The sequence below is a fragment of the Garra rufa genome, chromosome 4, assembly GCF_049309525.1.
Source record: "Garra rufa chromosome 4, GarRuf1.0, whole genome shotgun sequence".
Classification (NCBI taxonomy): Eukaryota; Metazoa; Chordata; class Actinopteri; order Cypriniformes; family Cyprinidae; genus Garra; species Garra rufa.
In genome coordinates, this window is record NC_133364.1 from 30,643,537 (window position 1) to 30,659,603 (window position 16,067).

General features: G+C 35.9%; 1 protein-coding gene across 2 annotated transcripts; it reads left to right on the plus strand.

The window, feature by feature from the left end:
• Positions 1 to 471: 471 nt before the first annotated feature.
• Positions 472 to 14,684, plus strand: tmem19 (transmembrane protein 19). Of its 2 annotated transcripts, none has more exons than XM_073838962.1 (7): positions 472 to 587; positions 4,269 to 4,418; positions 4,742 to 4,855; positions 5,901 to 6,038; positions 7,738 to 7,992; positions 11,577 to 11,786; positions 12,357 to 14,684. In XM_073838962.1, exons 1-7 carry the CDS (start codon positions 557 to 559, stop codon positions 12,518 to 12,520), a joined length of 1,062 nt encoding a protein of 353 aa, XP_073695063.1. In that variant the 5' UTR covers positions 472 to 556; the 3' UTR covers positions 12,521 to 14,684. The 2 variants fall into 2 exon arrangements, with proteins under 2 accessions (XP_073695063.1, XP_073695064.1); XM_073838963.1 differs by lacking the exon at positions 472 to 587 and adding an exon at positions 3,737 to 3,870.
• The last annotated feature ends 1,383 nt before the right edge of the window (positions 14,685 to 16,067 follow it).

A 16,067-nucleotide genomic window follows, 5' to 3' on the forward strand; every position in this document is an offset into this window, starting at 1 on the left:
TTCGTCTGTTTCTCAGAAATGCTCTGCTTGGTCATGCTGTTGAATGCAGTCATTGAACTGCAGGGTTGCCAGATCTGTGTAACAAAACAAGTCCATTGGCCAACCAAAACTAGTCCCAAAACTATCCTAAATATACTACAATTCACAATATGTCACTCCCATACTTCAAATGCATATTTTAACTTAATGATCACTGTATGGTAAAAAATTATAAACACAATCTGTTTTTAAAAAGGAGCATACAGGAGCACAAAGGCTCCTAACCATTGTCCCTCGTTCACAAAAATCTCCTTACTCTGTCATTATCTAACACAGTTATATGTTAAATATATATGCATAAGTACAATTTCAGTATGAGTAAAAAAAATAATCACCACACAGCAACAGTTTAAATGAGCTCAAAAGTAGACTTGGCAACCTTGTTCAGCTGAGTTGATGTCTAGCATGTTGAAATCAGCAATCAGATGTGTTGCAGAAAAGAAAGCCCTTTTAATATCATGTGATCTATCTCTTGACATGCATTTTGAAGCTTTCTCATGCACAGAATCACACTGAGATGCACAAGTCATACATTTCCTCTTCTATTGGTAAGTGAATGCTTTGATTGTTTAATTATTTTCTATCGTAACAGTTTGTAAAATGTGTCCATGTCTACCATAATAACTTAGACTGTGGTTCTGCACTAAACTGCTAAAACAGACCAGTGTGGTCACTATACTTATGACACATTAGAAGTGAAATAAAAAAATAAAGTTAACAGTTAAGGAAGTTACCATAAAATTAAGATATAATATAAGATCATAGAAATCTTTTCTAACAATGTAAGTCTTTATTATCACTTTTACACATCCTTGCTGAAAAATAAAATATGAATTTCTTTCAAAACTAAACAAAATTAATAATTATAAGATTTCTATCGTAAATAAATGCTGTCATTTTTAACTTTTTATTCATCAACAAATCCTAAAAAGAAAGAAATATCACAGGTTCCAAATATATATATATATATATATATATATATATATATATATATATATATATATATATATATATATATAAGATCAGACCATGTAATGCTCAGAGAAATGGCACACAACCCAAGAACTACACCTCAGACTCTACAGGCCTCAGTTAACATGTTAAAGGATAAAGTTCATGACAATACCATTAGAAAAATATGGGACAAAAATGGCATGTTTAGAAGCCTTGGCAAAGGAAAGCCTCTTCTAAAAGAGGCTAAAAAAACATGGCAGCACAGTTTAGGTCTGCAAAGTTGCATCTGAACAAAACAAGTCTTCTAGAATAATGTCCTTTGAACAGACGAGACCGAAGTGGAGATGTTTGGCCATAATGCACAGTGCAGAGTTTGGTGAAAACCTAAAGAGCATATCAGCACAAACACCTCATACCAAAAGACAAGCATGCTGGAGGAGGGCTGATCATTTTGGGCTTGTTTTGTAGCTACAGGACCTGGGCACCTCAACAGTCATTGAGTCGGCCATGAACACCTCTGTATATCAAAGAATTCTCGAGTCAAATGTGAGAGCATCTGTCTGACAGCAAAAGTTGGGTCAAAATTGCGTCATGCAACAGGACAATGATCCCACGCACACCAGAAAATCTACAACAGAATGGCTGAAAAGAAAAGAATCAAGGTGTTGCAAAAGCCCAGTCAAAGAGTTCATCCTGACTCAAATGCTGTGGTGAGAGCTGTGCATAAGCAAATGCCCACAAACCTCAATAAACTGGAGCAACATTGAAAAGAAGAGTGGTCCAAAATTTCTCCAGAACAATGTGAGAGACTGATAAAGTCACACAGAAAATGAATGCTTCAAGTTATTGCTGCTAAAAGTGGATCTATAGGCAACTGACTCATAGGGTGTCCTAACTTTGTCACACATAGCCTTTTCCTCTTGGCTGTATATTTCTTAAATAAATAATGACACTGTGTGACATGTCATGTGATGACGTTTATCTGACGATTTATTTTCCAAATTTTAAGACCTGCTAAGGACCAGATAATTTTTTATTATGTCCTGATACAGAAAATCATGAAATTCAATAGGGTGTCCTAACTTTTTCACATGACTGTATATTGTTTGTGCACAATATATATTTTTTTTAATTGCGAAAATGTACATAGGACAGGGAACCAGCATTAATACTCTAAATAATCAACAAAAATATTATACTTACAACAATATAGCAAGAATAAGGGAAAAGAAAAATAAAACACAAAGAGCAAGAATCAACAGAAAAATATCAAATAAAGTATATACCAATGATACATATTTGGAGATAGAGAGGCAAAGAGTTTCAGACTTTCTATTTAGATTTTTCAAATACTTAAAACTCTGAAACATTACAAAGAAATACATTAAAGGAGGGCTTACATTTTTGCCATTTACATATATGAATATGATATTTACCCAACAATAAAACAAAGTTGACAACATCTGAAAAAAAACAAACAGAATTTAGATCACACCTAAAAAAAGAAGATATCTTGCATGACAATTTTTTATTGATAACCAGCTATGAATATCAACCCAGAATTAAGAAGTAACCTCATAATAAAATAATAGGTGATCGAGTGTTTCAGGAAAAGAAGAGTATGTGCACAATATGAGCTGTGATGACGATGTGGTGGAAATTGACAAATGACAGAATTTTCCAGTGACATGTATACAGTGCCTTGTAAAAGTATTCATACCCCTTCATTTTTGTCACAATTTGTTTTGTTGCAGCATTATGTTAAACTGCTTTAAATTAGTTTTTCCCCACATCAATTTACACTCCATACACCATAATAACGACAAAGCAAAAGCCAGATTTGCAAATTTTACAAATTTATTAAAAATAAAACACTGAAATAAGTACATTGCATAAGTATTCATACCCTTAACTCGTCTTCCATTATGGATAATGCTTCTGTGAACCTTCAATGCAGCAGATTTTTTTCTGAACTCTTCCCTAGATCATTGCCTTAACGCAAGTCTGTCACTGAGCTCTACAGGACTTGGTTTTTGCTCTGATATGCATTTTCAGCGGTTAGACCTTTTCTGAGAGGTGTGCCTTTCTAAATCATACTCATTCAAATGAATTTGCCACAGTTTGACTCCACTCGAAGTGTATAACATCTAGAAGCAATATGAATGCTCCTGAGCTAAATTTCGAGTGTCCCAGAAAAGGGTATGAATGCAACGGGATCTTTTCAGTTTTTTTATTTTTAATAAATTTGCACATATGTTAAAAACCTATTTTTTGCTTTGCCATTATGGAGTAGGGAGTGTAGATTGATGTGGGAAAAAAAGTAATTTAAAGTAGTTTAACATAAGGCAGCAACATGACAAAATGTGAAAAAAATGAAGGGGTATGAATAATTTCGCAAGGCACTGTATTTGTTGTTGCGTATTGTATATTGCCAAATTACAGAGAGTTGCCTTTGAAAAAAAAATATGTGTTTTAAAGGAGTTTAACAAACTCATTTTTACAGTAATAATGGCTGTAGTTTCTTTGGTCTGGCTGCAGTACATTCAGTAGGTGGCACTAGTGATGTTTGTGAAGCTTTATAAAAGCCAAGAAAGAAGAAGCTATTACCCGCAGATCCCACCTGATTGACAGATTGCGATCCAATAACCGACACGGAGCAACAGATTTCAACCAATCAATATAAAGCGCTGCTTTTTGCCTTTCAGAGTGTTCATATCCTGATAGGTCTCTGCTGCGCTGTTTAGTTGAGCTGACCGGAAATCAGTTCACAGTACACTGAGTTTTGTTTTTCTGCTCGTCTTGCTATTACAAACGTGGCTGAACGTAATGAAACATGGATCAAGTGGGGAACAAGTATTTGTGCCAGGATTATTTCAGGTGCTGTTTGTTATAGTTTAATATGCGGGGACGTAAAGCATGTTAGAAGCTTGTGCACAACAGAATTTTTGTAGGTCCGACTTATTATACTTACTACAGTTATATTTAACACAGTAAGCACATAATAAATTATAATGTATTGGGATGTTATCTTATATTATAAATGTAATGTTTTTTGTTTTTTTTTGTACTATCATTTTAAAATTAAATTATTTTGCCCCACAATACATACTCTATGGAGCTGTACAGAAAATTAGGATGGTAGATTTTTGTATGGGTGAGGTAACAGTGGGATTAAAGAATACTTTTTTAACACAATTTATACACAATAAATACTAAGGAAATATAAACAGTATTTGGTTGACATTTCACCCAATTCTGTCTGATTTTCTCAATAGCTTTGCATTCCTCAATGAACATGCAATTTGAGGATGGTATATTCATCAAAGATTACATCAGGATGATGGCGTATATGGTCGTGCTGTGTTTCACACTGGCAATTTCCTTATCGTTTTGGGTCCTTTCCATGACTGCCAGCACATACTATGGTGAGAGTTCATTTTCTGATGCTATGGATTTTACTTTTTCACTTTTAACCACTTTAAATTAACTTACTAAAACAAGAAAATTGAGATGAAAACTGTAGTTGGAAAATATTGAGTTTATTGTGACAATTATGATGACAACAGATAAGAGTAATAATTACAGTACATGTTTATACAAAGTGCACTGAGGGCAAAAATTAGTATTGTAAATAGCAGGGTTCCCATGTGACTGAAAAAGTCAATTGAATGAACAACATTTTAACGTAATGTAACATTTTGAGGATTCTGACTTTTCAGTTTATTCCATATAAAATGCTATTTTGCAGGTACTCTGCAGCCAGTATCACCATGGCGGTGGTTGTTCTCAGTGCTTGTCCCTCTTTCCATCACATCTCGAGCCTTAAAACACAAGAATCTTGATCATGGTGGTGCCATTGGAGGTGAGGAACATATTTTAAGTCCAAGATGGTCTTTTGTGGTGTCATTTTAATGTCCCCCCAAAACAGACATCCTTGGTATGTCAAGTAATATGTAGGAAAACAGCACTAAAAAGAAAACCCTCAACAATCTAAAACTGCGTTTTTGGAGTCACACCAACAGTACATATTTTTGAGCTTTTCCTAATTAAACACTCCTCCACTTATCAGCTCGTAACTTGAGAATCCAAGACCTGAAAAGGATGAGTCAAATAAAAAAAGACATCCAAAATGTGTACTGATGGTATGCCTCCAGGAACAGGGTTGGAAAATGGTTCTGGAATACGTTCAACAGTACACATTTTGGATGTCTCTCTCATCTGACCCAGCCATTTCAGGTCTTGAAGTCTTTACTAACAAGCTGATTTGTTGAATCAGGTGTGTTTTTTTTATAGAGATATACAAAATGTTCAGAGTTGGGAGTAATCCTGGACCAGGATGGGAACCACTGGTCTACAGAACTGTGATGCTGGGCAAGGAACAGCAAGATGCATTACCAATTGTATTTTTGTTTTTCTGAGAAAAAAATAAATATACATTTTCCCTCATTTACAGAAGACAACCACTAAAATGTCATTCCAAAAAACATTATGACATATTAAAGGACAAATTAACTTCATCCTAAATACTTATCAGTTAAATTATTGCCACTATCCTAGGTTTTGCCCATTGTCAGTAATTTTTTTTACTCATTTAAAATAAGTTTCTGAGAGCCAGAAATCTTGCTGATTAATAGGGGATCAAATAGTTATTTCACTCATTAAAATGCAAATCAATTTGTACATTTTTGGAATGCATTTTTTTCTGGATTTGTTGTTATTCTTTCTCTCACTGTTAAAATAAAATAACTTTGTCAGTGGGCAAACATACAAATCAGCAGGGGATCAACTTATATTTCCCTCACTGTGTATAGATAGATATAATAACATTAAGAATAGCAAGTTGCTGTGGATGGTTTGTACTGATGGTTATGAATTTCCAAATTAACAAATAATTTATCTCTTTGCAGCAATGCTGGTTGGCTTTGTTCTTACTATGGCCAACCTGAGCTTTTTTGGAGCTTTGTTCACCTTTTTCGTCACATCCAGCAAACTAACCAAATGGAAGGGAGACATCAAAAAACAAATTGACACAGATTATAAAGAAGGTATGTGTAGTTCTTTACTGAACAGTTCTGATATTTAGTAATTTCTTATTTTTATGAATTAGTTTTGAATAGCCAAAGAAATGTATACTTTTGTAGCTTGTCTTGTTTTCATAAATACACTTGTTTGTAGTGCACATAGTTTTAGCATTTTATGTTATTTTCCTAGTTATTTACTTGTATGGGCAAATTAATCAAAATTATCGTTGTGACTCTTTGGGTAGACAGACAATAGATTTGATTTTCATGATTCATAGGTTTTCAATTAAATTCAGCAACAATTTTTTCCGGTTCAGAACAATTCACAATGAGATTCAATTCAATTTCAATTAATGACTTGAATCAGAATTTTTTAAGCTCATTCATAGCATTATTTACGCAGTGACCTTCGTACCTGTATAATTAAAAAATGGTATATTTAGGGTGTGTACACACTTGTCATGTTTAGTTCGATTAAAACAACTCTGGTGTGATTGCTCTGTTAGTGCGGTTTATTAAAGTAAGTGTGAATGCTGCCATCAGAACCTTGGTGCGCACCAAACAAGTGGACCAAGACCACTAAAAAGATGGGTCTTGGTCCACTTCCAAACAAACTCTGGTGCGGTTTGAATGATATATGAATGCAACATGGACCAAATGCTTCTAAATTAACCAAAAACAAGAAGTAATGACAAGAAGTCACATTATTTCACACAGCTGCTTTAAGTCGAACAAACCTTTTCTTTTTGTTTGGAGTGTTCGGTGAGTTCCATCATGAAATAATATGCATTTCAACCCAACCAATGAAGTTGTGAACGTATCACTATGCCTTTAGGTTCCGTATCTTTGGGTTCGCTGTCAAAAATGCCAGTATGTCAAAAATTTTTGCTGTCAAATTTTTATTTTTATTTATTTTTTTGCTGAATTTAAAGGTATATGATGTCAAAATAAAACCATAAAGTATGCCCAAGTTACATTCAGTCCAGTGATTGGCTTCTTTTCCTTGCTTTTCCACTTAGGTCTACAGACAAATCCCGTACAATTTGAATGCTGTTCAGAGAGTTATTCTGCGCTCTTTGGCCCTTGTAATTCACTTCAGTCTTTCTGAATGCTGCAGAGGCTTAGATGATTGCTTGATGTGTATGTTTTCTTGTGTGGAAGTGGCAGAGAGCAGATAAGGTTAGGGGTTCTCGTTATTCAGTTCTGGTGGTATCCTAAAAATAGTTAATTAGTTGTTCGGCAAATCTAATTTTGCAGGTCCTATGGCTTTAATTTCCCCCTTTTATTGTTTAGGCACATTTTGGATTTTTTATTTAACGTTTTGTTTTTAATTCACAACTAAGTGCTAATAACAGTATGTTAGTATTGAATGAGTGTTTTTTAATGTTCATTTGTTTGTTTATGTATCTATCCAATGCAGCTTCTAACTCAGCCTTTCTCAAAGTGTGTGTGTGTGTGTGTGTGTGTGTGTGTGTGTGTGTGTGTGTGTGTGTGTGTGTGTGTGTGCGTGTGCGTGTGCGTGTGCGTGTGCGTGTGCGTGTGCGTGTGCGTGTGCGTGTGCGTGTGCGCGTGCGCGTGCGCGTGCGCGGGTGTGTGTGTGTGTGTGTGTGTGTGTGTGTGTGTGTGTGTGTGTGTGTGTGTGTGTGTCTTTTTTTTTTGCTACTGCTGCTGCTGTATAGAATGCTTGTTGATAACATCACTTGTTTGTCTTTTATGTCTACAGGAGGCCAGAGGAACTGGTTGCAAGTTTTCTGTAATGGTGGAGTTCCTACTGAATTGGCCCTTCTCTATATGATTGAAGCTGGTCCTGGAGAAATACCTGTGGATTTTGGGAAGCAATATTCTGCTTCCTGGATGTGTTTATCGCTTTTAGGAGCACTGGCATGCAGCACAGGGGACACCTGGGCTTCTGAGGTTGGTCCTGTGCTTAGTAAGAGAAAGCCCAAGCTCATCACTACCTGGAAAGATGTCCCAGCAGGTACAGAGTCCAAAAATTAAATGGTTGAAGTTAACAGAATATTCTAAATTAAATACATTATGGATTCCATAGATGTTGTTAATTACCAAAGACTATAATTATAGCGAGGGGTTTTTTTTTTCACCACTGAAACTACTTTTAAGCTAACCAAAACAAAAATGTCAGAAATGACATCTTACGTTTAAATAAATGTATAATAAAATCTATTTAATTTATTTAAAACTTTAAATTTCTATTTAATTTATTTAATTATACTTACAACCCATAAATCTCACTCCCAAGGTATCGGATACTTAATCTAAGAAAAAAGTGTAGATAAGGTTAAAAGAACACTCCACTTTTTTTGGAAATAGGCTCATTCTCCAACTCCCCTCGACTTAATAAGTTGATTTTTACCGTTTTGAAATCCATTCAGCCGTTCTCCTGTTCTGACGATGTCACTTTTAGCATAGCTTAGCATAGATCATTGAGACCTATTAGACCAGGGGTGGGGAACGTCCGGCCTCCAGTTTGATACGGCCCACGAGTCAATTCAAAAATCCCCTTCCTCTCTCAGAAAAAAGAAAAGCAATTATTTTTCCTGTGACTAAAAAAATGACAAAATAGAATAAAAATAGAAATAGAATATTATAGATAATATATAATAATGTAAAATAGGTTTGCGTTTCAGAGTCACAGTCAGCATAAACGCAAAGCAACGCAACGTTTGTTGTCATCACGGATAAACATCATAGAGGTCTGTGCGGCACTGCGCTTCTAGTCGCTCCCACAAGGTTTTATTCCGCATCCATATGCTCCCGCTATATATTAAGGTTTTGTTCACCCGCTGCCCGCTTAGAATATTTTTCTTCCCGACCCGACCTATCCGCCAAATTTAGTTCTCGTTTCCAGAATCTCACAATTAACCATTAGGAAACAATAATAAAAAAAAAATCCATCCATTATATTTCCATGTTCCACTTTTAAGACGTATTATAGCCTTGCATTTCAGTCCATCATAGATCAAATGCGGGCTACAATTATATTTCAGACATTCAACGGTGTTTAAAATAATTGCAGCGCTGTTGGAAACACGAGACCAGGCTACCATGAACATGATCAAGAGCGGCTCGGACGGTCCTGTCAGCAGCATTGAGCGCACAGCTGGAAGAGTTTCGTGTTTAAAGCTTGCCACAAAACACTGGCAAAAGTAAATACCATGACTGTGAAATAGTAAGGAGATATTTTAATTATTTATTTATAAACTACTGTTTTCTTAGTCATTGATGATGAAGTTAACAATCCTCCCTTTCTATCTTGTCATTGGACATGTCTACGTACAGAGAGAAATGCATCTTTACAGACTAGCTACATAATAAAACAGGTTTTGTTTTCGATTTGTTTTATTTCGTTAAGTAGTAATTTAAATCTTTCTACATTTATTTATCATGTGTGACAAAAAATAACAGTTAAATAGTTTCCACTGAAAAAAATGAAACTAATAGCGCTTGCGCCTTCATGTCCTGAAAACGTGTTTTAGCTTCCACTCTCCGCACAAACGATTGGATATGCACACATTTATATATATTATTATTTATATATATTATTTCACATCTATAGATTTTATTTTAGCCAATTCGTGATTTGAGAAGGCAAATTGAAACATAGAGTATAGGTCAATTCACTGTCTGCCGCTTGGTCTTTACTTTAAGAAACAAAAAGCTTACGTTTAACGAACAAAAATGCTCCAAACGTTTTTTTTTTTTTTTTTAATTAACTTAATAAAAAAGAAACTAAATTATAAATACTTTGCCATTACATACAGATCGAATTACCGATATGGCGCAAGACATCGGGGAAAAAAAAATCCCCTTTTTCTCTTTGGCCTGCTATGAAACAACAGACATAACAAATACTGCCCAAATAGCCATCTTTGTGCGCGGAATCACTGCTGAGATTGAAACGACCGAGGCATTGCTGTCTTTGCAAGCCATGCTTGCCCCTACCAAAGGTGAAGATTTGTTTGAGCAAGTTGTTTTGGTAATGAACAAATTTGAATTTGAAATTTTGATTTTCTAGGCTGCTAAGATTAGGAACTTCACTCCCATTCTGGCGTAAAATTCAAGGATGTTTGCTGCTGTAATATGGGCGCAGTAATCTCACGCAGCGCCTGGAAATTAGTTCCTAGCTAGGTTAGCATTTGCACATGTGCAGCATGATATTACTGAACCTGCTTCGGCCATGTTAACAGCAACAAACTTCCTTGACTATTACACCGGAATGAAAGTGTAGTTCCTAATCTTATCGGCCTAGAAAATCGCAGCTTTACATTTTCCGCCGGTCTTAGTACACAATATAAGAGTCAAGTTTTAAATAGGACAAATATCAAAACTCGTTGGTCATTTTTTAACGCAATGCTATTGGTCTAATAGGATTCAATGATCTATGCTAAGCTATGCTAAAAGTGATATCGCCAGAACAGGAGAACGGCTGAACGGATTTCAAAACGGTAAAACTCAACTTATTAACTCGGGGGCAGTTGGAGAATGTTTCCAAAAAAAAAAAAAAAAAAGTGGAGTGTTCCTAAAGCACGAACCATGTCAGAATGCCAGTCTGTCAGTCAAGTCTAATGCAAGATGCAAGCCATAGGACACAAGATTTTACACTGCCTCCACTGGCCTGCCTTCTTTTCATAGTGCATCCTGCTGCCATCTTTTCCACAGGTAATCTATAAGAAACCATGAGTCATCAAGCCAGGCAACCTTTTTTTTTTATTCCTTCATGGTCCAATTCTGACTAGTCTGCGCCTATGCAGCTCCATTTGTCAGGTAACTGCGATGCCTTCTGTCCCCACATGCATAAAGTTGTTCCAGTTGATCTTTCCTTTTGCCACTTTTGGCAGTTATTAGCCACTTCATACCGGGGACACCCCACAAGACTTTGTTTTTGGAGATTCTCTGACCTAGTCATCTAGCCATCACTATTTTATGTCAGAGTTATCTTTTTGCTTGCCCATTTTTACCTGCTTCCAATTCAATAAATGTCAGTAGCTGTTTAATATATCTCACCGCTTGGTGGGTGCCATTATAATGGTATACTGCCCTACAAAGGCAAAGTGCAGTAACTACTACGCCAATACTAAAACTGAGAAAAATGCCTTTAAAGTATACACCATATATGGTATTAGTGCAATTTTGACACTCTTGTTTCTCTGAAACAGGAAAAAAATTAAACCAGGAGACTTTGCCACAAGACAAAACAGTTGTCACAAAGCCCATTTTAAGCCTTAACTCAATTTTGACCAAATGTGCAGTTACTGTGCTTTGCCTTTGGAGGGCAGTATAAACCTGCTTACCTGTTAGTCATTTTAATGTTGTGTCTAATCAGTGTTTTTACAGCAAATGTTTTTGATTGAAAGCAATGGGTTTACTGACAGTGTCACAATTAAGATGCCAGAGAGAGAGAGCTTTTTGGCCTCTGTACAGTGACACGCAAGCATTCATCCGGCTAGGGATCGAGAACGGGTTGGAAAAAGTAGTCCTTTGTCACCTTTCCAGTGCACTAGAGTGATGTGTTTGTCCTAACTGATATACAATCGTTTATAGGTACCAATGGCGGAGTCACTCCTGTTGGATTAATTGCCAGTGTTTTGGGTGGAGGCGTAGTGGGTACAGCGTACTACTTCACGCAGCTCCTGTTGGTAAAAGATTTGCATTTAGCAGTTCCTCAGTGGCCTATCATCTTGTATGGAGCAATAGCTGGTCTGTTTGGATCTCTGCTGGACTCATTCCTTGGTGCAACCATGCAGTATTCAGGTAATCTGGCTGTGATGTCTGGTTTATCATGTTAATAGTGCAAAATAGAATGCTAGTAACTAAATGTTACTTTATTTAATAATAATTATTCATCACTATTATTAAATAAGTCCACATCTGGAGAAACGATTCACCTCCTCTATATTATGTGTGTTATTCACTGTAATGAAGACAAATATTTGCAAATATGAAAATCAGGGAAACAGTTTTGTTTTATAGTATAACATATATGTGTGCACTGTAAAAAGTTTTCGCCAGATTCAACTTAAAAACCTAAGTTCAGAAGCTGCCTTAAATTTTTAAGTTAAATCAGCTTAAAACTACAAGTCATTTTTACTTATTACTATAAAAATGGGTTGATATTACTTGTGAGTTTAAATTACTTTAGTTGATTCAACTTAAAATCTTAAGGCAGCTGCTAAACTTTTAAGTTGAAACTGGTGAAAACTTTTTACAGTGAACTAACGTTCTAGTTATAATATTGGGCTTATTTGTCATTGTTCTTAATTTTCTTTCAGTATTATTTGAATTGTTCTAGATGTTTGACCTTTTTTTTATCTTCCCATCTAGGATACGATGAATCCATTGGGAAGGTTGTGAGTTATGAGTCACCAAATGTTAAAAGAATAAGCGGGAAACCCATCCTGGATAATAATGGAGTCAATCTGTTTTCATCTGTCCTCATAGCACTGTTCCTTCCTGGGTTTGCTTGGATATTCTGGCCTAGGCACTGATTCATGCAATTTTATTGTTTATCTCGTTCCCTTTTTTAGTTTAATCAAGCACATTGTAAACTCTCATTGTCTTTGTTTTTACACATTATAATGAGATTTTGAAATTACTTTTAAGGGGAAATGTGTAATGTTAAAATAATTAATATATAAGAACAAATAGTGAAATAAACCCCCCTACATTCCCAACCTTCAAATGAAGTTGTATTATTCTTGAAAGGCAGCCTGTGGCACATACTGACTCTTAAAGTATTCCATTATGTGTGCTGATTTTGGTAAGGCTATGGCTTAATGGCTAAAAGGGCCAATATATTTAAGCATTACAACACAGTACAGAAAGCTAAAAATACTGTTAAATCTGTCAAGTCACAGACCACAAGAGTCTTTTCTATTTTACACAAAATATGTGTATTTGTGTTTGTGTTAGTGCCGCTTATTAAGTCCACTTTTACAGATGTAGGTTCTGGTGTTCTGTGTGTGTCAGAGATGTCAACACATTTAAGCAGGTCTATTTCTTTGGAATGTTTGTGTACTTTGTGGAATTAAATTTCCTGATGCTACAAAGCATGCCAGGTTCTTCAGCCATTCAACTGTCCATTTCTGTTTAATGTTTTGTTTCTTAAAATGATAATTATGAGCCATTTTCTGATTTTGAATTTAGTTTTTTAGGTATTTAAATTTTGTCCCACCAAAAATGGTGTTGAAAAATAGCACTTGCCAAGCAACAAATGTAGGATAGAATTGTTTTATTTAAAATTAGACAATTTGTGGCTACAAGTAGACACTAAAGTTACCTAGAGAAACAGCTGGCATCCTTATGCATAAGTGTGTTATACCAGAAAACCTTTGAGGACATTGAAAGAAAAAGCACAATATCATCAAGAATTAAAAAAAATATATAAAAATACTGCCATAGACTTAAAAATTACCTAATGAAAGGAGGAAACAACAATTTCAATGCAGAGTAGTAAAAGAAGAAGACTAAGCAAGCATGACCTTAAAGGAGTAGTTCACTTTCAGAACAAAAATTTACAGATAATGTACTCACCCCCTTGTCATCCAAGATGTTCATGTCTTCCTTTCTTCAGTTGTAAGGAAATTATGTTTTTTGAGGAAAACATTTCAGGATTTCTCTCCATATAATGGACTTCTATGGTGCCCCCAAGTTTGAACTTCCAAAACGGTTATTTTCTAAAATAAATTACATTTTATATACTTTTTAACCTCAAATGCTCGTCTTGTCTAGCTCTGTGTGTACTCTGTTTAGACATTACAAAGTATATAAATTGTAAATGCTTTTAGAAAATAACTGATTGTTTCGCTAGATAGGACCTTCCTCGGCTGGGATCATTTAGAGCCCTTTGAAGCTGCATTTAAACTGCATTTTGCAGTTCGGGGCACCATAGAAGTCCATTATTTGGAGGGAAATCCTGAAATGTTTTCCTCAAAAAAAAACATAATTTCTTTATGACTGAAGAAAGAAAGACATGATCTCTCTTTCAGAACAAAAATTTAAAGATAATGTACTCCCCCTTGTATTCCAAGATGATAATACAAGGGGGAGTACATTCTCTGTAAATTTTAGTTCTGAAAGTGAACTCCTTTAATGTAACACCTCACCAAATGCCACTCTTTGCCAAGACAACATACAAGGCTGGCTTGAATGTACTAAAATTAATTTTAAATAAACCTTAAAAGTTACAGAGAAATGTTTTATGAAGTGATGTGGTCTAACTGGAATGTTTTGGACCCACAAATCAGCAAAATGTCTGGTCCAAAAAAGGCAAAGCTTATGAGCAGAATGCTTGTTCAGTCTTCAGATTTAAATCTCTTTGAAATATTAGGTGAAAGCAGTGGCAACATGAAAATCAATTATCATTATCAGTGATCTAGAAGCTTTTTCTGGTGAGGAATGGGCCATGATTGCGTTTTACCTTACGCTCTCAAAATCACTCAAAATTGTATGAATAGTTTACTGCCTTTGTTGAATTGTTTTCATTACATTTTGTTCTTACCAGCAAAAATGCCTTGCAGGTCAAGGGGGTTGAATAATTTTGATTGCAAGTGTGATTGTACCGATCTTATGACCTTACATTCCTGAAGATGACAGAATATTCCAGTGAGTAGTGAGATAATAAATTGATTGTGCCAGAGAATAGCCTGAGAACTTCATTGTGCCTGGTCTCTCTGTATCATCTCATTGAATGTTTGATGTTTTACACAAGAGCAGCACAAACACTGATGTAAGTGTTTTCATATGGATGAGCAAGCTTTGAAAAATGCCAAATAATGTTAGTGTGGGCAGAGAGCATTTCTAGAAACACTTTCAGATACATACTTATTCATTTGGATGTAGCAGTAGCCCATTGTGGCTGACATACCTACAGGTGCTGGTCATATAATTAGAATATTTTGAAAAAGTTGATTTATTTCACTAATTCCATTCAAGAAGTGAAACTTGTCTAATGTATACATTCATTCCACACAGACTGATATATTCCAAGTGTTTATTTCTTTTCATTTTGATGATTATAACTGACAACTAATGAAAACCCAATTCAGCATCTCAGAAAATTAGAATATTGTGAAAAGGTTCAGTATTGAAGACACCTGGTGCCACAGTCTAATCAGCTAATTAACACAAAAACACCTGCAAAGGCCTTTAAATGGTCTCTCAGTCTAGTTCTGTAGGCTACACAATCATGGGGAAGACTGCTGATTTGACAGTTGTCCAAAAGACGACCATTGACACCTTGCACAAGGAGAGCAAGACACAAAAGGTCATTGCAAAAGAGGCTGGCTGTTCACAGAGCTCTGTGTCCAAGCACAATAATAGAGAGGCGAAGGGAAGGAAAAGATGTGGTAGAAAAAAGTGTACAAGCAATAGGGATAACCGCACCCTGGAGAGAATTGTGAAACAAAACCCATTCAAAAATGTGGGGGAGATTCACAAAGAGTGGACTGCAGCTGGAGTCAGTGCTTCAAGAACCACTACGCACAGACGTATGCAAGACATGGGTTTCAGCTGTCGCACTCCTTGTGTCAAACCACTCTTGAACAACAGACAGCGTCAGAAATGTCTCGCCTGGGCTAAAGACAAAAAGGACTGGACTGCTGCTGAGTGGTCCAAAGTTATGTTCTCTGATGAAAGTAAATTTTTCATTTCCTTTGGAAATCAGGGTCCCAGAGTCTGGAGGAAGAGAGGAGAGGCACAGAATCCACGTTGCTTGAGGTCCAGTGTAAAGTTTCCACAGTCAGTGATGGTTTGAGGTGCCATGTCATCTGCTGGTGTGGGTCCACTGTGTTTTCTGAGGTCCAAGGTCAACGCAGCTGTATACCAGGACGTTTTAGAGCACTTCATGCTTCCTGCTGCTGACCAACTTTATGAAGATGCAGATTTAATTTTCCAACAGGACTTGGCACCTGCACACAGTGCCAAAGCTACCAGTACCTGGTTTAAGGACCATGGTATCCCTGTTCTTAATTGGCCAGCAAACTCGCCTGACCTTAACCCCATAGAAAATCTATGGGGTATTGTGAAGAGGAAGAT